The sequence below is a fragment of the Orcinus orca genome, chromosome 16 (assembly GCF_937001465.1).
Source record: "Orcinus orca chromosome 16, mOrcOrc1.1, whole genome shotgun sequence".
In the NCBI taxonomy this organism is placed as follows: domain Eukaryota; kingdom Metazoa; phylum Chordata; class Mammalia; order Artiodactyla; family Delphinidae; genus Orcinus; species Orcinus orca.
Window position 1 is genome coordinate 47,363,520 of NC_064574.1, and position 25,404 is coordinate 47,388,923.

General features: G+C 48.9%; 1 protein-coding gene across 7 annotated transcripts in view; it reads right to left on the minus strand.

Moving 5' to 3' along the window:
- SLC24A3 (solute carrier family 24 member 3) overlaps positions 1–25,404 on the minus strand; it is a 461,722-nt gene that overhangs the window by 119,870 nt on the left and 316,448 nt on the right. For all 7 annotated transcript variants that reach the window (XM_049699116.1, XM_033429397.2, XM_004270413.4 and 4 more), the window contains exons 4-6: positions 11,563–11,637; positions 8,262–8,346; positions 7,816–7,919 (exon numbers count right to left, since the gene is read on the minus strand). In XM_049699116.1, coding sequence (XP_049555073.1) covers positions 7,816–7,919; positions 8,262–8,346; positions 11,563–11,637 — 264 coding nt within the window. The remainder of the gene's footprint in view (positions 1–7,815; positions 7,920–8,261; positions 8,347–11,562; positions 11,638–25,404) is intronic.

A 25,404-nucleotide genomic window follows, 5' to 3' on the forward strand; every position in this document is an offset into this window, starting at 1 on the left:
CACTTTAAAGCATTTGTAACAGCCCTAGTCTTTGCTGATTTGGAGTTGGAAATGAATTGGACAGAATGTCTCAGAAGGGTAGTTGAGTGTCACGGTACAGACACTGCTGGACCACAGAATGAGAGGGTGAAAACCCCCCTTAAAAATGGGCAAAGATTTGAACAGACTCTTGCCAAACAAGATATATGCATGGCAAGTAAGCACATGAAAATATGTTCAACATCATGACTCATCAGGGAAATGCAAGTTAAAACCGCACCGAGGTGCCACGCATGCTCACTAGAATGGCTAAAATTAAAACAAAACAACTCGGGCTTCCCTGGTGGCGCAGTGGTTGAGAGTCTGCCTGCTGATGCAGGGGACGTGGGTTCGTGCCCCCGTCTGGGAGGATCCCACATGCCGCGGAGCGGCTGGGCCCGTGAGCCATGGCCGCTGGGCCTGCGCATCTGGAGCCTGTGCTCCGAGGCAGAAGAGGCCACAACAGTGAGGGGCCCGGGTATCACAAAAAAACAAAACAAAACAAAACAACTTGATAATACCAAGTGCTGATCATGATGCAGAGCGGCTGGAATACACATATTGTTGGTGGGAATACAAAAGGGCTTCAGCCACTTTGAAAACCTGTTGGTGGTTTCTTATAAACATACTCACCATATGACCCAGCAATCCCACTCCTGCGTTATGTACCCCAAAGAAATTAAAGCATATGTCCACACACAGACCTGTGACGGACCTGTATGTGTTTGATCATTTATGCTACATCAGCCCAGGGAACACAGCCAGTGAGGCAGCACATGATACTGCACAGGCTTTGTTCTGTAGTCATTTATCCACTTTCTGTGATAACCAGGGACCAAAAGCTATATATCTGAGGTGGAACCAATCATATCCTTACCTCTGGGGAGAAGGAGGAAATGGGTGGGTGGTTCTTGAGTGATCTAAGCCAACTGGGTAACTCTAGTTCCCGTGCCACAGTGACTGGTTCAGGGATGGTCAGGTGGCCTGAGTCGGCCCAATCAGATTTTTGTTTGATGATGCCAGGTGAGGGATGAAGGGTGGGGAGATATTCTCCTCCTTCCTGGTCAGTGTGAAATATGAGGCCTGAAACTGCTACAGCCCCCCCTCCTTTTGCACCATGAAGGAAAACACGTATGAGGAAGGGAACAGAGGAGGTTAGTGACAAGAGAATCACAGAAAATGGTGCTGGAGTCTTGATCAAACCATGCCTGATGTCCATTTTCTTCTGTATTTTTCAGACACTAATAAAATTTCCATCATTTAAGAGGCCAAGTTAGAGTTGGGGATTTTTTGTTACCTGAAACCAAAAACCTCTTACCTAATCTAGATGTGGGATCGTATCTCCAGAGATCATTTCAAGGAAGTAGAACAAACCAGGAACAAGTACTGTGAGCCGAAGTCAAAGCGAGCACAGGGATCTGGGATGAGGATGCAGAGGCCATCGAGACGGAGCAGCACAGAGCTGCGGGTGACCTTAAAGGAACCCTGGGCCAGGAACAACAGCATATATCAGGGAAAGATCAGGTGTGGGGCTCTGTCAGGACCTGGCCTTGTGGGGGACCGGCCAGGGAAAAGACACCAGGGAACAGTGAGGGAGATGGCCTCAGGCAGACAGCCAGTCATAGGATGGGGGCATCAAGAGGGGACCATTTATGCTGCCTGGGCCAACTGCCCAAGGAGGGCTGCCTCTTGCCCAAGGTCAAGCTTGGTCTGAGAATTGAGCAGAGCTAAGCCTGTAGATGGGGTTCAAGCAGGTACAGCTGCTCTTCTGATTCAGTTGGTCTGGACTAGGGCAGGGGATCCTGCTTTCAACAAGGTCCTCCTGAGGCAGGCGGCCTGCAGATGACACTGGGAGAAACTCCCTTTTCCTGGAATGTGGGAGAATCCAGTGACTGCACCAGCTGGACCTGACCCTGGCCTTGGTCTACTTCTGCACCACAAATTCTCCTCTCCGGCTCCTCACCGGATCGAATATTATAGCACCCTGCCTCCCAGGTGAGGCCTCCACCCGCACCTGCCCCCTTCCTTTCTCCACAGATCACTCGTCCTCCTCCTTGTGCCTTTCCCCCCACGCTAGTGGCGGTGGCAGGCCTCCAGCTCCCATTTTTAGATTTGGCAACTAGCAGGGTGAGGTCTTCAGCCTCGCCTGTCCTCAGTCCCTGGTCTCTTGGGGAAACTGGATGCTTCTCAGAACTGGAACTTGATAGGTGATGTGTTTGTTGTTGGGTTTTGTCTGGGGAACAATAAGCCAGGAACCAAGGGGTACAGGTAACTGGGGTGGTCTGTGGACCTCTCACTGTGTTTCTTAGCCTGAATCCCTCATCTGTTTGGTGGAAGTGTAAGCCCAGCAGAGGACGATGCCATCTGATTACAAGACGAGCTTCTCCCTAAGCACTTGTTGGGCCGAGCGCTTCCATCACCCAGCTTGGGTCACCACTATCGTGCTGACATATCTATTCTTCGCTTTGTCCCGAGCTCCTACACTCAACATTTCTAAGGAACACATATGAGCTAAGGGATAATTATAAGAACCCAATAATAACATCTGGAGGTTTTTAAGTCATAAGCTTCCCATGTGGAAAGAGAATGGATTTTATAGTCAGCAGATGTGGGCTCAAATCCAGGCTGAACTACTTCATGGTAGCCCTCTGCCCCCAGATACTCAATTCCCTGTCTGTAAATGAGGACAGTACTATCTTAAAAGTCAGGGGGTGTATTTCTATAAATATTTATAAAGCATCTAGTGTGGTACCTGCAGTTTGGTGAAACTCAATAAATAGTAACTTATTATTTTTTAACATATATAGCATCTATCTGGTTTTTCTTATTTTTTCCATTTCTCTGCTGAAATTACCCATCCTCACTAATTCTTCCCACCTTTCCCTATTTAAGATAGACGGTAGACAGTTTAAATTCTTTTCTGCCAATTCTTGTATCTGGATCATCTGTGGTTTACTTCTGCTGCTGTTTCCCCTTGGTTATAAGTTTGTTTCTGCCTGTTCACAGGTCCTGTAATTTACTGTTGCATCCTGGAAATTATGTATGGAAGAGTGAGAACTGAAGAATAATACTGGTTCTCTTCCCTCTGGAAATTTCCAGCTCTTCTCTCCTCTGTTGACTAAAGGGAGGAGGTGATTATTCACATGTCAGCCTGGGTTCAAATGTCAGCTCACCTCGCCTCAGCCCAATGGCATCCGGCTTCCTAAGGAAGGGCCAGTCTCAGTTCTTATCAGGGTTTGGTCTGGCATTCCAAATTCCCAATTCCCTTTGGGTGCCTCAATTTCAGGTCTCAGGAGAAGGTGGGAGATGGGGCAGATGGAATGATTTCTTTCTGTTCGTCGTGGGCCCTGCCTTCACTTCCGTGTTTTTTTTTCTCAACAGACCTGGGGCGGGTGGATCAAAGCATTATTGTCCTGGATCATCTTTCAGACTCCAGGGCATCCCACCTCTCGCCACCCTTGCTGAGGCTCAGCTGACCTGTCTCCACCCAGTGAAGTTCCGGGTCCTGCCGCTCGCCTGCATCCAGACCCACCAGAGCTCACGTACAATGGGCTCCTCTCTCTGGAAATCAGTTCATCAAGACTTTCTTGTCTCCACTGTTCCTTGATATCCATATATAAGGAGGATTTTTACATTCTCCAGATTTCTCTTTGTGCTCCCATGGGAGCTCAGGGCTACTGCATCCCAAGTGGAAGCAAAAGTACCTAGAACGGCAGCTGTTACTTTGAACATGAAGGGCTTTCCCTATGTGCGAGCCATCCTGGCCCTGAGCTCTTGGGAGGCAGCCTGGCACTGAGGCTTGTCTTCTCCCAGGGAGCTGGAGATGAGACCCACCGGATGGCTTATGTTTGAAGGCTGAGGTTTGAGTTTATAGCCATGCTTTATGGACCTCACTCATATCTCCCCACCTTTACCATTTCAGGTCCTTCCAACAGCCAGCCTCACATGTCTCTTTGCTTAGGGGTTTTCTCTGGACCCCAAAGTCCATCCTGCCTCTGCCCAGAAAATTGGAACATTGGAGAATTCACATCCCTCAAAGGCAGTCCTTAGGCAATGATGGGGGAGGCTGGTGGGTAAACACCCCTGCTCCCTCCCCCTTGGGTGAGATAACTTGGAGGTCGTGTTCTACACCGTCTCTCAGTCCCCCCAGAAGCAGTCAAACCAGTTGCCCACACTGGGGACTTGCTGGGAACACACTTTCCTCGGCTGCATTTTCCTCCTTATCTCACTCCCAACTTCCTGGCTGGACTGTCCTGGGATCACCTTTTAGCTAAACTACTTGAACTTGAACTTGTGGCTTAGATTCTCTTCTGGGGAAACCCAATCCAAGGCAGGTTTCCATTCAGAGGCACCACCTCCGGGTGCTGCCTGGGTTTGTATAAAGGGGCCGGCACGGACAGGGTGTTAGTTGAAGAAAAGTAAACCCAGCCAAACTTAGGTGGACCTCACCAAAGAACACCAGGCATGTTTCTAGGATCCAGGAGAGCTGACAAGGGGGCTCATGACAGCCTGTAATAACCGGAATATGAAAGTCCGGTATCTGGGATTCAGTTAAACTGTTTACTGTCTGTCTGTGGTTATGCTTTTAAAGCTTAATACACTCTGAATGGTAGATTTAAATTCATAAGTACGTTGTTTTGCAAAACTGGCATGAAATTCTTTCAATACAATCCCTGAGATACATTAGCAGGTTGCCTCCAGAGCTTGGGGTTCTCTCTTTGTTATTATTTTTTGCTCTTAAATAAAGAAACCTTGCAGGACCACAGCCCTGTAAACGTCTTGGCGGGATGCCAAGCATTTCTCTAGAAGCCACTTTCTAAGAAGCAATTTCCTTCCTGTCCCGTAAAACTCCCCAAAGTACCTCAGGCGAACACCAAAGCACTGGTTATGTTTGCAAACTGCAAATACAGCAGACATTTAATTCCATCGAATTCATCAAAACCCTAATTGAGACAGGAACTCAAACCTTATGGCTTTATTACTTTAATTTCAGATGGGTAGCAGACTTGGTCACAAGCAGCCCTTCATGCCGGGATACATTAGAGAGAGGCCCACGGGCACCCACTGGTAATTCTCCCAGCAAATGAAAGTGCGGAGCAATGTAAATAACACTGCTAAGTGAGACCCACGACCAGATTTATTAATCAGCTCAATTCCCCGTATCCATCGTTCACTGTAACTAACGTTCCTCTGCACCAACGTCACTGCCCGGGAAGGCTTCTCAATAGGTAAGGCAGTGCCTGTGTCTCACAGATTTTTGTTTTCCTCCCACTGATCAGAAAACACAGAGGCAAGGACCAGTCCTCTGAGCTCATTGCTCTACCAACTCGTCGTCCTCTTGATTCTCATTTAGAAGACCTTCTCCCTGACTTTCCTGTCCCTCCTCACCAGGCACCCTGTGGCTGTTCCACTATTTCATTAAAAAGTTCTGTCAACGGCTAGGTCAAATTACTGCAGGGACCTAGGGTGGAATCTAGTGGCAGGGACCCCAGGGAACCTTATTCTTCTGAGGGCTGATCATGGTGTCTAAGTTTTATTGAGCATTTACCATGTGGGCCAGGTGTTGCTTGATGCTGAACCTGTTATGTTTCATCCTTACAGCGATGCTAGGAGGTAGATGCCCTTGTACCCATCTTATAGACAAGAAAACTGAGGCTTAGAGAAGTAAAGTAACTTCTCCAAGGCTCCACAGTCAGCAAATGGCAGAATCAGGATTCAAACCCAGGCCAGTCTGATCCCCGGCCTCATGTTCTTCCCAAAACATCATTTTTCTCCCTCTGCGAAGACTTCCGGGATTCTACAAAGGTCTGAAAAAGAGAGCTGGGTGGCCTTGGAGCTTTCTGATTGGACACAGGACAAGGAAAGTCAGAAGGGAGGGCCGGCCCCCAGAATCATCCCATGGGCTGCTCCTAACACCATCGTGGTGGTTGGTGTTTCTCTCCACAATCACGTGAGATGAGCTTGGCAAAGACCTTCCCGGGGTGGTGGGGGGGTGAACTGACTGATACCAGCACTTGCTAAAGTTCAAGAAGCAATGTGTCTTTTCTGTTCTAACCAAGCCAGTGATTACCCTCATTGCTAGTAACTTATGAAACACAAATGCATTCAACCCATCTCCTATGTAATTAGTTGCGTGGTATTTACTCGGCACTTTCCAGCCAGTCGTTTCTTTTCTTTACGTTACTTCTCCCCCTTTGGGTCTGACTTTGCATCAGGCTTCAGGTACCAATGACTAATGAACTAGTGACAGCACTAATACTTATACTGCTAATGGTGACGATGCTAATTAAGACAGTGCTGACAGCCACAGGCTCTGCAGAACGTGGCTTCATCTCTGGGAGGCAATGAGAGGGCGGCCCTCATAGGTGAGAATCAGAAAGTACAGATGGCCCCGAAAGCAAAGACGGACACTCATTTTTTGCGATACTAACCACATTTATAGGAGATCTAAAAAAAACGCCACATCGTGGGTCCACAAAATCTAAGATAAGAGATAACCGACTGAAAGGATGAAGAAAGAAAATGTTCAGTCTTGCAAGTTGGGTGGAACTCAGTCACCGCGTATGGACCCAGCTGCCCAGCAGCTTCCCCTCAGAAGTAAGCGTCCAACTGTGGGCTCTGGAGCCGACCCCTGACGAGATCAAGGTGTCGCTCTGCCTTGCTGCCCAGAAGCATCGAACCCACCAGGCAACCCAGACAAATCAGTCGGCATAAGGAAGACAGACAGGAGTGAAAAGCAGGCGATGCGGAGGGCAGTGGTGCCGGGGCGCAGCCGGCATTATAGACTCTGGAGTCTGCCTGAGGGTTGGGTTGAGCTGGGTGCCCCTGGCCACCTGACCACACGACGAAGGGTCTGGAAAAGGATGTGGGAGAAGGTTTGCAGGAGCTTCCTTAGCCCTGCAAACCAATCAGCTGCTTCTAGCAGGACCCTGCATCCTCCCTCCACAGCCAGGAGGCTGGTGGGGTCACCCGGTGCCTCAGTACTCCATGTTGGGGACCCTCGTGGGCTAGTGACTAGAACTCGCTTTTCCTGGAAGATACAGAGTCCTGGCTGTTTGGGCAGAGAGCTCAGGACTGTGTTTCTGAATAATCTCCCTACGAAGAAACTAGGGCATCAGATCTGGCCAGGGTGGCCGCAGACCCCCAGCTACCCACTGCAATGCTGCGGGTGCCCAGCAGCCTCATTACTTTGGTGACTTTGGGTGTCTTCCCAAGACTTTCCAAGACAGACACCAGACGGACACAGGCCCCACAACACCTCCTGGCAGCGGAATAGTCTCTGTAGATACAAGGCAGGCACGCAAAGCCCCTCATGACCCCCAAAGTAAGCTAAAGTGGACACAGAAGTCAAATGCTTGATCGTTGTCGAAAAAGAGAGAACTCGCCCCAAACTGTGACAAGTGCAAACTGTTTTTAGCAGAAAAGGAAAATCTGTTGTTCTCTCTCTCTCTCTCTCTCTCTCTCTCTCATTTACTCTATTTCCATTCCTAAGACTATTTTTACATCATTCTAGTTCAGTTCAGTAACACATCAAAATGAGTGTGACACGTTCAGATTCGCAGGCTGGTTACTTATTCACATGGATCCGCGCACTCCACGACCCATCGTGGCGGAGACCAAATCATGGTGCCTGGGTTTCCAGTCCCGGCTGGGCCAGCCTCCTGTGGTGTGAGACCCCACGTCGCCCTGCCCAAGGCCTCTGGCCCACACGTGGGTGCGCTCCAGGGAGACAGGCCCCCGACTCACCTCCGCGCTGCCCCTCCCCCTCCCCATGCCACGTTCTGCCGCCAGTCTTACCTGCCCGGCGAAGAGCCCGCAGACGCCGATGATGCACAGGATGTTGAACACGGCGGAGCCCACGATGGTCCCCACTCCCACGTCACCCTTGGTGATGAAGACGCCTGAAACACAGACCAACATCGGCTGCCTGCGGGAGGGGCTGCACCCAAGGCGGGTGCAGGGGAGCTTCTGTAAGCGTTAGACTGTTCTCAGGATCTACAGGAAACAGCAGGGGGTTGGAGAGAGCTTGCTAATGTCTGTTGGGCCCTCTGTCCCACAGAACCATTGGTACTGGTTCTGGAACCCACTGATGCAAAGCAAAAGCATCTTTAATAAAATAATAACAGCAACCCCAGCGGGTGGGAGGCTGGTGTTCTGCCCCTTGGGGTCTCAGGGTTCTCGTTTCCAGAGGCCCTGTCCTTCAGGGAGAGCAGGGCTGAGACGTTCCCCAGGTGGGCACCTACCTATGACCGATGTGAACAGCTCTGGAGCTGAACTGCCTGCTGCCATGAACGTGGCCCCAGCCACATCCTCGCTGAGGTGCAGGCGCTGCAGAGGAGCAAAAGCACAGGTCAGTCGGGGTTTTCCTGGAACGCAGGTGACTGTGACTCCCCAGGTCCCAAGCTCAGTCCATCCTCAGCCTCCCCTTCTTCCCCATCTCAGCCTCTCCGGCCCACCCCCGCTCTGGGCCACACCTCCTCTCTAGGGCAATATCAGGGAGGGGGCTACATGTTCCCTCCAATTAAAGGCTCTGACAAGATCCAGGGATCCTAAGTCAAGTGCCCCCGGGGCTGCACAGATAACGGGGGGATGGGCACGGGCCATGTGAGGCAAGCGGGACTTCACCTCCTTTTTTTTTTTTTTTTTTTTGCGGTACGCGGGCCTCCCAATGCCGTGGCCTCTCCCGTTGCGGAGCACAGGCTCCGGACACGCAGGCTCAGCGGCCATGGCTCACGGGCCCAGCCGCTCCACGGCACGTGGGATCTTCCCGGACCAGGGCATGAACCCGTGTCCCCTGCATCGGCAGGCGCACTCCCAACCACTGCGCCACCAGGGAAGCCCCACCTCCTTTTTAAAAGCTCAGTGCCCTCTGTGTTGCAAACTATCCCTACTTAAAGAGACCCCCAAATACACATTTTTACATAAAACATTCTGATTTTTTTCATTACTATGCTGACGATCTTGGGCTACATCAGGCTCCTGGTAAGCAGTTTTAAAGCCTTGAGTCTAGGAGGCTATGGAGGCTTTTGGGAGTGGGGAGGGTCACCCTCCTGAAACCCACCCCCATTCGCAATGCAGTCTTGAATCCCGGGGTAGGGGGAATATGGGGGGTGGTGAGAATGAGTACAAAGAGATGATGAGCCCCGCCAAGATAAGCTACACGATGAACTGTCCAGGTTACCCGGTTTGTTGATCCGAAAGGTGATCTGCAAGAAGACACGTGACACTGAGGCTGGGTAGTGTGGGGAGCTTTTCTGCATCCAGTCCTGATGCAGAAAGGAAGCTGCTGGCTGTCAGGAAAGAGCCAGCTCCCTCCGGGCATCCCAGCTAAGAGTCCCTGGTCCCTCTTCCCGGCGGCACCGCAGCTGCACTTCCCTGCTCAGCCATGGAGGGGCAGCATGGCCTCGGCCAAGGCCACCAGCTCGAATGACCATCAAGAGGCTGCCGCCAGAGCCCTACTGAGCCTTTTGACCTGGAAACCTGGGTTCCCTCGATCTTGACTGAAAAGCTAAACGTTGCATGTGGTTCTGAGGAGACCCTAAGATGGAGGTGCTGATACCTCAAGGTGAAAGGTGTGGCTGTGAGCGGTGCCAGGCATCCCGTCTCACCGGGCAGGTACCCCAACAGCGCTCACACTCCGTGGCTGGTTTGTCCTCTCCCTGCTGCGTCCGCTCCAGCTCGGGCATTAGCCGTGGACCCCACAGCCGGGCTGATCTCCTGTTCCTCTCACTCCTTCGTTCACTCACTTTGCTTCTTCCTCCTTCACCTCCCCGCCCCTTTCACCCCTCATTCACTTGGCCCTGGCCACCTGGCACTGGGTGCTCAGAGTCACCAGCTGGGGGGTCTTCCTGCCTCAGGACCCTTTCCATCTATCGGAACAGTCCTCAGAAGCTTTCCCAGCTCCCTCCTGATGCCCCAGCCCCCTCCTGATGCCCCAGCCTGGCGTCCTCAGGGCTCCCCACACGCAGGCACGCTGAGTCCCGCCCCAGGTTCTCCAGGCTTGGTTCACCGGCTCAGACTCTTCTCGGCTTAAATATCCATCCTTGTAAGATGTTGCCACTGAGACCGCTGCTCCCATCCTGCCCCTGCACAATCCCTTCCCCGATCCCAAGGCCCAGCCACTCTCTCACCTCCTTTTCCCTCTATATCTCCAGCTCCAGCGCTTCACCTGCCCCTGTGTCTCACTCTGGAGCTGCCCCGCGTCCCACGGCCCCGAGACGCTGTGTTTCACCCTGATTCCTCCCCAAGGGCTGTGCTCACAGGTGCTATGGGTCTCCTCAATGAGGAGAACATGTTCTGACAATTGTATGTACATTTCCAGCACGAGGTCTTAATGTTGCTATTAAAAAAACGTGTGGGACAGAGCGTAGTTCGCTTCGCATGAGGAGTAAACTACCAAATGGTGGATTTCAGAGGTCACAGCTGAGCCCGATTACAGGTGCTTCCGTGCTTTTCTCCTCTTCTCCATCAGGCGACCCTGTGCTCACGTTCAATCACTTTGGACAAAAGGCTTCCACGCTGGCCGGCGTCCATCTCAGAGACCAGATCACCGATTTTCCTTTCCCACTTCCCACCTCCACTCCCGGGGCCTCTCCACGGTTGCTGTGGCATGACTCTCTTTTATTGCTTTAAGTACACAAAACTAACAGACTTCAGAACGTGGAAGAAACTGCTTCAGCTAGCAGTTCTCGAAGCGTGTCTTCCAGACCAGCAGTCTCCACATCACCTGGGAACTTAATAGAAATGCTACTTCTGTTCCCCACTGTCCCCCAAGACCCAGTGAATCGGACACTGGGGGGAAGGGAGGGAAGAAAGGGAGGGTCAGCCCAGGCTGAAGGCTACGTGAAGGAGCAGGCGCTCTGGATGGACAGGAAGTGCATCTGGGGAAGAGACCCCTTCTGCAAAGGGGATTCTGAATTAAAAATAAAAGAAAACAGAACGCTTCCAGATAAAGCAAACTACATTTCAAACCAGAAAAAGAGATGAAAGAAGCAAGAGAATGAAAGAGTTCTAGATATGCTAAGTGTTTTCAGATGAAAGGGGTGTAACTTGGTGTTCAGCCTGGCGTTCACCGGGCTGATTTCCTGGTCTCTGTGGCCAGTTCTTTCATCGCCTTGCCTTTCAGGCCTCTGCCTGGAGCGTCTCTGCACATACACGGAGAGGAAGGGCAGTGGAGGTATGGCTGAAGACTTCTCACTCTGTGAGGACCCCACGAATCGAATCATGAGGGAGGGTTACGGCAGCGGCAGAAGGAAAGGGCAGTGAGGAGTGGAGAAAGGAAGAGCCAGGCTTAGAAAGCAGGAGCAGAACACAGGCAGTACCTTGAGTTACGCCCGATGGGGCAGGGACCACTGGCCGTGAGGGTTAAAGCCCAACTGCGGATCTGCACACTGAAACTCTAAGCAGGTTGGAGATGTGTTGGCACTAATACTGCCCATGGCTCTGAAGCATGCTGGTGCCTGGCCTTCCCACCCCAGCTGCATGGAGGGCTCCCCAGGACCTCAGTGGGGGAGGATGGAGCAGTGCCGGGGCTCAGACACATACCTCACAGATCTTTTCCAAGGAGGGGACAAAGAAGTCATCACACACTATCGCCAGCGCATAGAACATGTACATGGCCTGGAAGAGAGGAGGGAAGGGGTTAAAGTCAGAGTCATGACACCATGTAAAAGTCGTTGCAATGCCTGCCACCTCCCACCCTCCCATCTTGTCCACCTCCTAGGTCCCCAAACACACCACGGATGCCTGCCCCAGGGCCTTTACACGTGCTGTTCCCTCTGCCCAGAACACGTTCCCCCACATCAACTTGGCTCCGTCCTCCATGTCCTTCAGGTCCCTGGGTTAATGTCAATCAAAGCAAGGGGCCTTGGACTCCCCTCCCTTCCCTTTCTCTTCACCCCCCTTATTCTGCTTTGTTTTTCTTGACCTATTTTATGTTTGATTAATTTGTTTGTTGTCTCTTTCCCCCTCTAAAAGTCCATGAGGGTATGAACTTTATCTCATTGATCCCCAGCACTCAGCACAGGGCCTGGTGCATAGTAGGTGCTCAATAAATTTATGTGCAATGAAGGAACAAATAGATGAATACTTCCTACTGAGTTTGTTCACGCTCCTGTTCCCTGCAGGACAGCCCCTGCAGTCTTGCTTCCATACCCTTGGTCAACCATAACCAAGGCATTCCTTGGAATTCTACCTTTGGGCCACAAATCACTGCTCTACCGTAACCAACTCTATGTCTCCTCTCTAATTAATGAGATCTTATTTGCAGTCCATTGTTGGTTGACCACTCAGCATCCATCCTCCACTCCTTCCTAATAGGACCCCAGTTTTGCTCCCATGTGGAAGGTGGCTCCACCCTTTCCTCCAGGAGAAGATCACCCTGATGAGCCAATCAGGGTGCAGTATTCCACAGGGACGGCTATTGGTTCAGGGGTGGGCACATGATCTTGGCTGGGCCAATCAGGTGGCAGGAAAGGCTTTACAGTCCTTGCCACAGAGAGTGGGTCCACACCCTCCAGCTGTGGACCAGGAAGCTGGGAGTCCTGACTGCCATTGGCCAACAAATTGAGAGAACTCTGACTTGAGATGAAGTTGACCCTGAGTCAATGTAATGACGTCACTGAGCCATTGATCACATGATCCCTGAGCCACCCCCTGCCTCTGGACTTCATAGCATAACATACCGGCAAACAGGCCCATTTGATTTGGAGTTTCCCTGTTACTTGCAGCCCCAAACCTCTAATGGGCGTGGCTGCTCATCCTTCAAGTTCCAGCGTCCTCAGGAGTCACTTCTCTCTCGTATTTTGACCTCCCAGCATCTTTTCCTTTGGCTAACTGCTCTGCAGGAAGGGCCTCTATCACATACCCCACCCGCCTCACTACAGCGTATGGGCACTGGAACACGCCATTCTCCATCAGGCAGTGGTGGGTGGGCAAGAGGTCTGCAAGGGGCCGGGCAGGGGTCAACAGAGAAGCTGGGAAAGGGGGCCTCTCCCCTTGGAGATAAAAGCACCACCTGAGTCTGCAGCTGCCCTGGAGAGCCGGCCTGAGAGTGAGCTCACCCAGCAAGGAGCCGAACCAAGTGGCAAGACAGGTGGATACACACATGTGTGCGCGCACACACACACACACACACACACACACACACACGTGCCCAGTGACACCATGTGGACTCTGGGCCCAGCTCAGCCTGAAACCAACGTGGACTCTCCAATTTCATGAGCTGATAATGTGCCTTTGATACTTAAGCTGATTTGCATTTCTGTCACTTGCAGCTGTCCTTCTAGAAGCCTTCTGGAGCAACTCAAGCATGAGACGATCTTTCTGGCCTCTGACTCTTAGCTGTTGTACTCATTTAGACACTCCTCCCCCTTTATGAACTGGTTCTCTTTTTCACATCTATGTGCTTGGTCTTTTAAACCAGATTGTAAGATTCTAAAGTGCATCTTAACACTTGATTCTGTGGAAGTATCAGACAAGGGCACAGGAACATATGCAACAGGGATATTCATTCCAAAATGCTGATTATAATAAATTATCAAAGCCTAACAAAATATACCATAGGGGATGGGTTATAGAAGTAATGATTCATCATTCGAGGAAATACTGTTAACAGGGATTATGTAAATTCATATTTAGTGACAAGGAAAGGCATTTACGATCCCTTGTTAAATAAAAAATGCTATAAAACATTGTGTACAGCCTCTTTTTTGTTAAATTATCTATGTATATGAGAGCATACATATACACACACTTATATATTGATATTTGCATATAAGAGTTTGTAAGACCATAAATCAAAATAGTTTTTTCCTTGGTTGGTGTAACTCTATCTGTACTTTATAATTCCTATCCATATTTTCTGATTTGTCCACCTTGAATTTGTGTTTCTTATGTGATTTTTGTAGGTGGTGGGAGATCTGAAAGGTCAGGACTCTTTCTTACACTTTTCTAATCTCTGGTGAGCCCTGGGAAGCCAGCCATGCCGAGAAGCCTTAAAAAGAACTTCCTACTGATTGGTCTATTCATAAGCTGTACAAAGTTTTTTGCCTGTGGGGTGTTTTTTCGGGGGAGGGGGAAGTGGAAATGTCAATTTTTAAAAAATTAGTGCTGTATTTTATAGCTTTGTGGGTGAGTCAGAATATACATTCCCAAGTTGCAATGGACTCAAACCCTCTTTTGCCGTATGATTTGGCCGATCCCATATTATGCAGGCTTTATCATTATATTTGAAGGGACAGCCAAATGCAGTAATTGGAATCCAGAGTTACACACATCTGTGGATTAACCAAGAATTAGACAAGCTGTCCGTAGCTGACATACTCAACAGGCTAAAACCCCCAAGGCCGCTTACAAGGCCATAAACTCTCTCTCCAAGACCACGTTCCAATATTATGTGTTGATCCTGTTTCGAGGCAAGAAGCTCCAGCTAACGCATGGCAACGTCAACACCTGGATTAGGACCAGAAATGAACAGATCTGCCAGGCTCTCTGTGCTTTCAAGGGTGATGGCCGTCGAAAGCCAAGTTAGTGCCGTGCACAAGGCAGCGTGAGGTGGGGACGCCAACCCTCAGATACCCTGGGACAAAGCTCCTCTGACACCCAGAGGCCTGCCAGGCCATGGGGCTCCTTTCCAGCTGCAGAGCACCTCCTGGTATCTGAGGGCGGCATGCCACTTTGCTTACAAGAAACTCTCTTCTAACCATGTTACCCACTGGAAATCGGGTTCCCACCGGAAGAACAAACGAAACAGAACAAGATACTGATGGGGGTGCTGCGTGTGTGTCGGGGGCGGAGGGATGTGGGAACTCTGTATCTGCTGTTCAGTTATGCTGGGAACCTAAAACTGCTCTTAAAAAGGTCTACTACTAATAAAAACACAAAACCAAAACAGCATCAAGGAACAAAACAAATGGACAAAGTCAAACTTGAAGAGGCAGAGGGCCTACTGGAAGTGTGATATCGATGGTGCTATAAATACCACTGGTCCACGTAGTTTAGAGAATGAGGCATTTGGGGATTAATTTGACCATTCCTATATTTCCAAAGGATATAATAATACCATCACTATTAATAATATTTGCCACTCTTCGTGGGGCCAGAAACTTAGGCCTGCTCCGGTCCTTCTCAAGGACTCTCTCACTCAGTTCTTCTAATTCCCATGGGAGGCAGGGCGTTACGGACCCGTCTCCCAGGCACCTCAGAGAGCATCGTAACTCATCCAAGCACCCTCTCCAGGCCTTCCCATGGGGCCCGGCTGCCGCCCACTGCAGAGGTCGTTTCTGATTTGCTACTCCATTTCCACTCTCTATTTTCAGCTCACCTACTAACAAGCTGTCTTCTCCAACCACACAGAGGGAGGGACGGTTTCAGAATCCTAGCCATCCACTTTTGGGGGCTGCCGTTTCTGAGCCACTGATGTCCTTATTTATTTATTTATTTATTTATTTTTAACATCTTTATTGGAGTATAATTGCTTTACAACGGTGTGTTAGTTTCTGCTTTATAACAAAGTGAATCAGCTATACATATACGTATATCCCCATATCTCCTCCCTCTTGCATCTCCCTCCCACCCTTCCTATCCCACCCCTCTAGGTGGTCACAAAGCACTGACCTGATCTCCCTGTGCTATGCAGCTGCTTCCCACTAGCTATCTATTTTACATTTGGTAGTGTATATATGTCCATGCCACTCTCTCACTTCGTCCCAGCTTACCCTTCCCCCTCCCCATGTCCTCAAGTCCATTCTCTACGTCCATAAATATACCATTTACATACAAGTATAAATGTGATCAGCATGAATACGGGTAAACCCTCGCTACCTCTGTATTTTGAGTGAATCCCTATTTTCCTTTATAAATGAATGGACCACAACCAGTGTTGCAATAAAAATCTTTAAACATATATCCTTTTGCATTTCTAGGATAAACTTCCAGATGGGGAGTTGTTAGATGATGTCCTTTAATGTTATTATTTTTACAAGGTGCGCTACAAAACACAAGACAGATTGGAAGTCTCAAAAATGGCTGAGCTGCCCAGTACCCTGGGGCCACCCACATGGAAACTGGTCCACGTGGAAACTGCAGCCCGGCTACAGCAACCAGGGCAGGCCAATGCGGGCCATGTTCTAAAGATGAGTGACGGTGTCTGGAGAGGAGAGGGGCACCGAGCTTCAGCTCAAGTCTCAGACCACAGGGGCTTCTCTTCCCCAGGAGCCTAACAGGGCATCTGTACTTTGACATCGACCATGTGCTGCCATGACCACGGGCCCTGTTTCAGGTTTATGTATCTGCCTCCCTTCTCTTGAAGGGCAGCATCTGTGTCCTTCACACCTTCCTCTCTACCCCGTTCCAAGCTTGCATAGAATGAGGGCCCCACTCACCTGGAGTGAATGGGTTCCGAGACAGGGGCTCACAGAGTAGCTGGTGTCACCTTCGGAAGCTGTCAAGGGAAGTGGCCAAATAGCATGACCGGCACGGCAGCTGCTGCCAGCCATCCGCACTCTCCCAGCTGAGGCTGTCAGAGGTCAGCTGGCGAGCAGCTTGGCCTCAGACATGGGCGAGCCCCGCTGAGCCTGGCCAAGCTCAACCCGGTTCTGCTGAACCCCAGACACCCATGAGCTAAATAAATGTTTATTGTTGTATGTCACTGAGGTTCTGAGGCCATTTGTTACACAGCATTATTGTGGTAACAGGTAACAGCTACAACCAAGGTGATAAAAAGAGCCAGAGTGAAAACAATAATAACGAGAAGTAACTTCCAAGAAATCAAACTTTCTTGTTGCTTTGAATGACAATATATTCAGCTTTTCTAGCCTCCCTGGTACTAGCCATGCTCATGTAACACAATTTTGGGCAATGAGAATAAGGGACAGATTCAACTAAAGTCACCCTTTCTTCCTGCCTTGAACTCGGATGTGATGTCTGGAATGCCAGCAGCCATTATGTGACCATGACACAATAAGCATGACAATACACACCAACATGTTAAGGGGAGCAGAGCCCTGAGAACGCCATTCACCAGCTGATCTAATGCCAGAAACCACTTCCGTCCGTACTTCTTACTCTGTGAGAAAATGAATCCCCTATTTGCCTCAGTCACCATTAGTTGGGGTTTCTGTACTTGCAGTCATGTGCCTCCCTAACCAATATAGGGCAGAGAAGATTCATTCTGCTGGGCACGGGAGAAGGAGGTCAGAGAAGGCTTCACAGAGAAAGCGGTTACTGAACTGGGATCTTGAAAGATAAATTCTATCTCATCAGGCAATTTTAAAGGTTGATTGGAACTAATAAAACTAGAGAACTTTGGTGACAATGGTTAAACCGAAAAATACCTAAGGTAACAGGAAATCGTCACGGCCTGTGGCTTAATGGAGGTGAACAGGCTCTAGCTGAAATGTCGATACACATAAGGACTTCCATACTGTGAGGGCAAATGTATCCCAACAGCATGACATTAACCCCGCTGTTTTATGTGGCATCTACAGTCAGGGATTTTCACAGACAATTTCCTTGTACTACATCATCTGCACTCGTGTTGCTCTGTCTTTAATTTCAGTGAAGGTGGTACTGGAGAAGCAATTTCCAGGGAAGATCTATAGAACTCTGGCCTTGGTGGAAATTGTTCTAAATCTCCCGGGGAATATGGTTAGAATAATAACCAAAAAAAATCTACCTCCTTTCCTTCTCTGCCTTTTTCATAGCTTCAAGTGATCATATATGATTAAACTTGGTAAAAAAGTTATTTCTTTAAAAATCATTCTCCCCCCTGACAAGCTTGGTGTCCAGTGGCCCCATGATGTTATGGCAGGACTGACTCACATGCCCATTCTCTGTCTCTGCTACCACCACGGCCATCGTTCTGAAAGTGCTCACTTCCCTGGTGACTAGAGAGAGAAATACAGCCTCAAGCCAGACTTGGGTTCTGACCAGGAGGATCTGGGGGTGAGGGCTGCAGGGAAGAGGAAGGTAGCAGATGGCTAGGAGTACCCCCTGGGCCTGCCATATTATTCAGGTGTTATTAATTTAGAGAACTCTACTGCCTTTCAACGGTCAGAATCTGCCTCAATTTCCTTGAAGACTTGACCGATGGGAGTTGGGGCATCAGTCCCAGCTCCCTCGCCCCCTGGGTGGGGTCCCTCCACACTGTCTGCCTGGGTTCCCACAGGTGAATTAAGCTTAAGGTGCCCATAGTGTTGTAAGCTCCGTCACTCACCTTTTATTAGCAATTGTCCCTTCTCTGTCTTACTTCCTGCATTCCAAGTGACCCCTGAATTCTTTCTTTTTTTTTTTTTAAATATTTATTTGGCTGTACCAGGTGTTAGTTGCAGCATGCAAACTCTTAGTTACAGCATGTGGGATCTAGTTCCCTGACCAGAGATTGAACTTGGGTACCCTGCATTGGGAGCACGGAGTCTTAGCCACTGGACCACCAGGGAAGTCCCTGACCACTGAATTCTAATGCTTGTCTCAGGGTCTGCTTCTAGGACAGCCCAAATTAAAACAAGAGGGAAGTGGGTTAAGGAAGACTGTGGAAGCAACGAAACGCAGTATGAAATCAAGCTGGACACTCTCAGACACAACTGTCTTCCCAAAGTCTAGTGGGGACAGTAGTGTATGTGCCTGGCCATGAGCTTTTCTGGCTGTAATGTAAGTGCCCGACATTAGGCTTTGATCCCCTAATGGAGGCCCCCATTCGGCATCCATTCCAAAGGCATCCACCTCAGCAAACACATCGCCAGCTACACAGCTAGATGAGGAGACAGGTGACCACACCCTGGAAGTTCCCTTTTCAGAAATCCTGGGTGACCCAGATAAGCGACCACTTGAGTGGCCTTGATTTTCCCTACCTGCACCATAATTCCTGCTCTTATGTTTTAAATTCGCCAGTAAAGAGCGGCCCAGAGCAACCCTAGACACCCCATCCTTGACCTCAATAAAGGCAGAACCTCAATACTGTTCTCTCTCTCTCCCTCCACCCCCTCCCCGTGACCTCACTGCATGGCCCTGGACATGCCGTGTACCCACCAGGATCTGTGAGTAATAAACCTTGTCTTTTCAAATTTCCCCGCGGATTGTTGCTGAGGTGTGTCCTGCAATTGTGATAGAGCCAGTGTTGAGGCTGGACTGGGGAAACGTCCACTGGAGCCGGCACTAGCAGTCCGGCCCAGGTGAGTGTATTCCCAGCCAGGGCATTGCTCTCAAAGCTGAGACCAACAGAACATGGGAACGCTCCCCCTTAGTTCCACCCCTAGTCCTTCTGTAGTTGGCATCCAAAGGTCTTTGGAACCATTTCCACCTGAAGAGGATTCTCTCGCAGGGACTCAAATGCTAAAGGAAGTGAGTATATGTTAATATACCTGCTCACTGGCATAAACCCTGTAACTATGTTACTTGAAGCCTCTCACGATGCCCAGATGAAGCCCATGGCTGACGGTGTTCTCGGAGGTCAGCACAACTGGGGTCACTGTCTCTCTCTCCTCTCTCTTCCTCCCGCCCCAGATCCCTCGTGCACAGGGTCCACTCTGAGAGTGCTTCCAGAGTCCCTGGGGACCTCATTTATTTCGCTTGGTTGTCAGTTTCTCAAGGGAGTGGGGGTGATAACTGCCATTTCTCCTCAATATCCACTAAAGGCAGGGTCTGGGGACAGGTTTCTGTAGCTGGGCTGATGTCCACGTGAGCCTTACAGGGGCTCCCTGGGGGCCGGGCACACACATGCTCCAATGACCCTCACAACAATGGCTGCAGGACGGGGCACTGGGTTAATCCCGCCTCCTCGCAGAGGGGACCAAGTTCATTAACTTGGCTCAGGTCACACAGCTACTAGGTGGCAGAGGCAAGATGTGAACCCAGCGACCCACCTCTCTACTACATGCTTCTCTCTCTCTCTGTCTATATACATATAGATAGATAGATATAGATACAGATACAAAGATATAGACGTGTATAGATATATATTATAAAGAGATACCTGTATCTCTCAATATTTTTTGATTTTTAAAAATTTCATTTTAATTTTTTTATTGTGGTAAGCACGTACAACACAATCTTTACCATTTTAACCATTTTTAAGTGTAGAGATCAATGGCATTAATTGCGTGCACATTGCTGTCCCACCATCACCACCACCCTCTTCAGATCTTTTTCATCATCCCAAACTGAAGCTGTCCCCATTAAACACTAACTCCCCATTCCCCCTCAACCCAGCCCCTGGCAACCACCTTTCTACCTTCGTAGAAAGTAGCCCTAGTGTTTCCATGAATGTGAATACTCTAGGGACCTCATATAAGGGGAATCTTATAGCATTTGTCCCTTTGTGACTAGCTTATCTCACTCAGCATGTCTTCAAGAGTCATACATGTTAGAGCAGGTGTCAGAATGTCCTACCTTTACAAGTCTGAGTAATATTCCCTTGTACGGATACACACGTTCTGTTTATCTATTCATCTGTCACTCGACATTTGGGTGGCTTCCGCATTTGTGGCTGTTGTGAATAATGATGCTAAGAACATGGTGTGCAAATATCTGTTTGAGTCCCTGCTTGCAATGCTTTGGGGGTAGATACCCAGAAGTGGAATTGCTGGATCACGTGGTGATTCTATGTTCTAGTTTTTGAGGAACTGCCATACTATTTTCCATGGTGGCTGCACCATTTTACATCCCCACCAACTGTGTACAGGGTTCCAATTTCTCCACGTCTTCACCAACACTTGTTATTTTCTGTTTTTTGGTTTGTTTTTTGTTTTCATAGTAGCCATCCTACTGGGTGTGAGGTGGTATGATCAAGACACGGTTTGGGGTTTGGTTAATAAGTTCATTTTTGAAAAAGTAAATAAAATCCCCCCGAAGCCCTGCTGTCAGGACGGGAGACAAGTATGACTGCGCAAGAGCAATGCTTCCCGGGTCCCCCGGCAACCCTCCCCACAAGCATGTGTACACATTTCAAGAAGTCCATTCATTCTTTCCAAAGGAAGAGTCTCCTTTGCAGAATCAGGAATGAAAACTCCCTTTCATCTATGTGGGCTTCCTTCCTTTTCAGAGTATTGCCTAGCAGAAGTCTTCACTGGGCTTACACGGAACAGGCACAGATCAGGGCAGACGGAAAGGAGGACAGTCAAGGCAGGGCTGAGGGCAGGGAGTTGGTGGCGGGTTTGGGTGTCCTTGCCAGAGGCTACCGCCCAGCGCCACGGCCTCAGCTGCCCACAGGGGCCCGCAGGGTGTGGAGATGAGACACATGCATGGGGCAGGGTCTGTGGCTCACTGGACAGTGGACGCCCATCTCAGGTGGGCAGGCTGTGCTCTGCCCTGACCAACGTTGCATGAGAATATGCGCTTAGTACGGCCAGAGCTTCTGATCTGCCAAGAGAGAAGCTGCACATCTGGACTCAGGTAACATCTCTTGATGTTGAGTAATGAGTACAGACGCTCTGCCGCCCCGACTCTCCCTTTGCTGATTCTGCTCCAGGCACACAGGTCTCCTGGCTGTTCCCTGAATGAGCTCGGCTGGCTCTGCCTCCGGACCCTTGCACTGGCTGTTCTCTCTGCCTGCCCCACTCTCTCCGCAGCTGTCCACGTGGCTCCGTCCCTCGTTTCCTTCAGCCTTTGTTCAAACCTCACCCTTGTGGAGCCCACTGATCCTTCAATGTGCCTCTCCTGCACGCCCCACGCCCCCACTCCTGCTTCTGACCCTGCTCCACCTCCTCTATTTTTCCATTACCCAGATCATCTTCTAGAACACCAGATAATTCTTATTATGATGCTTATTTTATTGGATGTCTCCTTCCTTAGAATGTGAGCTCCACAAGGACAGGGGTCTTTGTCTGTCTTGTCCTCTGATGTATCCCTAGTGCCCAGAACAGGGCTAGCACATAGTATATGCTCAATAAATACTTCCTGAATGAATGGTTGAATTCAACAATTGTAAAGCACTCAGCCAACCACACGAAACCTGTCAACTGTCAGCACTGTGACCTCAGGTCGGGTCCAACTGCCCAATTCTTTGATCAGGAAAATGGAACCCAACGTGTCTGCTAAATATGTAAGCACAGCATTTTAAAAATAAATTTATTTTATTATTATTATTTTTTTTTGGCTGAGTTTGGTCTTTGTTGCTGCGCACGGGCTTTCTCTATTTGCAGCGAGTGGGGGGTACTCTTCGTTGCAGTGCGTGGGCTTTTCATTGCGATGGCTTCTCTTGTTGTGGAGCACAGGCTCTAGGCACGTGGCCTTCAGTAGTTCTGGCGCGTAGGCTCAGTAGCTGTGGCTCTCGGGCTCTAGAGCACAAGATCAGTAGTTGTGGCGCACGGGCTTAGTTGCTCTGCGGCATGTGGGATCTTCCGGGACCAGGCATCAAACCCGTGTCCGCTGCATTGGCAAGAGAATTCTTAACCACTGAGCCACCAGGGAAGTCCCTAAGCACAGTATTTGGTATTAAAGCTAAACACAGAGCTCTTCACTGGATTCTCTGTGAGCTTAAAGGAAGGGTACGGAACCTAGGTTTCAGAGAGTGAGGGAAAGGGTGTGGTAAGACTATCTGGGGGAGTTGATGCTTATATCACATCTGAGAAGATGAACATGAGTTAGACAAGCAAAGAAACCAGGACAGAATTGACTAGGCAAGGGAACAGGATGAATAAAACATGGTGTCATAAATTAACATGGTTTGTGCTGAAAACTACAGATTATTTACTATGGCTGGAGTGCAGATTGTGAGTGAGGAAGCAGAGACAGATGAGGCTGCAGAAATAGGCAAAGGTCAGTCTGGAGAGGCTCCTGTACTCTAGGCTGAGATATCTGGATGCACAGGTGCAGACCATCTGTGATGATCAGGAATCACTGTTGACTCTACTGAAAAAACCTTATGATGATGGTGATGATGAAGGTGTTTTTGATGGTGTGATGGTGGTTGTTATGGTGATGACGTTGATGTTGATGGGATGACGATGGGGACAATGATGAAGATGGTGATGGTGATGATAGTGATGGTGAGGATGATGATATGGTGATGGTGGTGGTGGTGATGGGGTGGATGATGATGGTGACGGTGATGGTGATAGAGAGGATGGTGGTGGTGGTGGTGGTGGTGGTGGTGGTGGTGGTGGTGAGGATGGTGGTGATGATGATGATGGTGATGGTGACGGGGTGGATGGTGATGATGACAGTGATGGTGGTGGTGGTGGTGCTGGTGGTGAGGATGGTGATGATGACGGTGTTAGTGGGGATGGTGATGATGATGGTGATGGGGAGGATGGCAATGATGATGATGGTGGTGGTGGTGGTGGTGGGGATGGTGATGATGATGATGACAGTGATGATGACGATGGTGGTGGTGGTGAGAATGGTGATGATGACGATGACAGTGATGGTGATGGGGAGGCTGCTGCTGCTGATGATAGTGACTGTGATGTAATGATGAGGAGGACAATGATAATGATGGTGGTGATGATGAGAAAGATAATGATGCTGCTGCTGATGACAGCTAACAGTTTTTGAATATTGACCATTGAGCACATGACCACTGAGCATACTGACCATATGACTAAGCACAGAACTGCTTTAAAACTTAATCCTCTCAACTAGCCCATGAGGTAGGTACTGCTGTTATCCCCACTTTTCAGACAGGAAATTGAGGCAGAGAGAATCTATGCCCAAGGTCACAGCACCAATACAAAACAGAAAGTGGACTTCAATCCCATTTGTATGACTCCAACCCAAGCCAGTCATGGTTTGAACCCAAATTGCTTTCAGCAGCAAGAGAAGAGATGTGGTCTGAATGCTCTTTTCTGGAGGACTTTGAAATTCCAACATTTACTCAACTATCTGCAAGATGCTGGAACTCTTCACTTCAAGGTTGGTGAGAAACCTGCTTCTTGCCTTAAAGTTTTTATTAGTAACCCAAGCCGAGCCTTTCGAGGCAAACCACAATACAGCAGGAATTTCCATGCCAGAGTCAGAGCTAAGCTTATTGTGCAATGCGGAGCCTTTGAAAGATACCAGGCTGGTTAAAGTTATCAAGATATTTGCATTCTTGTCCTTCTGTCATTTTTTTGTTATTCTCTGTCCAAACACAGTCTTGGGAACTGGTGGGCACCACAGCTGCCAGATAACATCAAACAGTGGATGGCAGGCGAATCCTGGGCAGGCAACCAGGACTTCCAAAAACAGAGTTGGCCCGAGACACGGGTGCTTCGGGCGGGCTTATCACCTGGCGCCTCTTCAAACCCATGCTCTTTAAATATTTACTCAACATTTATTTAGTGGAGAGGGGAGGAGAAACCCATCTTCCATTAATAAAAAAATGTGTATAGAAATCAAGCCTCTTGCTAATGCATTTCCACTGGTTCAGGCATAGTCAATATTCTGAAAAGTACTCTGCAAAATCTTCCCCCATTTGTTCCGTAATTGCTATCCTCTTTCAAGTTTCTTTTGCAAAAGGATTACTCTTAAGTAGGCAACTTCTTGTTGGTAAATTCAAAGTTTTAACATCCAATATTTAGGTAGTAAAACACATTAGGCATTGTTCAACTTTAAAATTTCAGCTGGTGACACTATTTACAACAGCCAAGACATGGAAACAACCTAAATGCCCATTGACGGATGAATGGATAAAGAAGATATGGTACCTATATACAATGGAATACTACTCAGACATAAAAGAGAACGAAATAATGCCATTTGCAGCAAACATGGTTGGACCTAGAGATGATCATACTAAGAGAAGGTAAGTCAGATAGAGGAAGACAAATACCATATGATACCATTTATATGTGGAATCTAAAATATGATACAAATGAACTTATCTATGAAACAGAAACGATTCACAGATGTAGAGAAAAGACTTGTGGTTGCCAAGGAAGAACTGTGGTGGGGCAGGGATGGATTGGGAGTTTTGGATTAGCAGATACAAAGTATTATGTATAGGATGGATAAACAACAAGGTCCTACTGCATAGCACAGGGAACTATATTCAATATCCTGGGATAAACCATAATAGAAAAGAATATTAAAAAAAGAATATATAAATATATATGTATAACTGAATCACTTTGCCGTACAGCAAATTAACACAACATTGTAAGTCAACTATACCTCACTAAAATTAAAAAAATAATAAAATTTCAGTCGGTGGGATGATGTGAGTGCTTGCAAAGTACATGTGATAGAAATAGGCTGGCAGTAGCAAAAAGCAGGAAGATCTGTTTCATTTCTATTATAGGTGGCTGTTTGCTTCAGGTGGAGGGAATCAGCTTATCTGTCTTCAGTTGCGTTGTGCGGGAACCTGAGTTACGCGGCACCATCTTGTTTTAGTGCTCTTGGTAGGTCAGTGACTTGAGAAGGTGTTCAGGTGGGCACCCCACAATCTAGCTTTGGGCACCCAGCTGAAAGCCA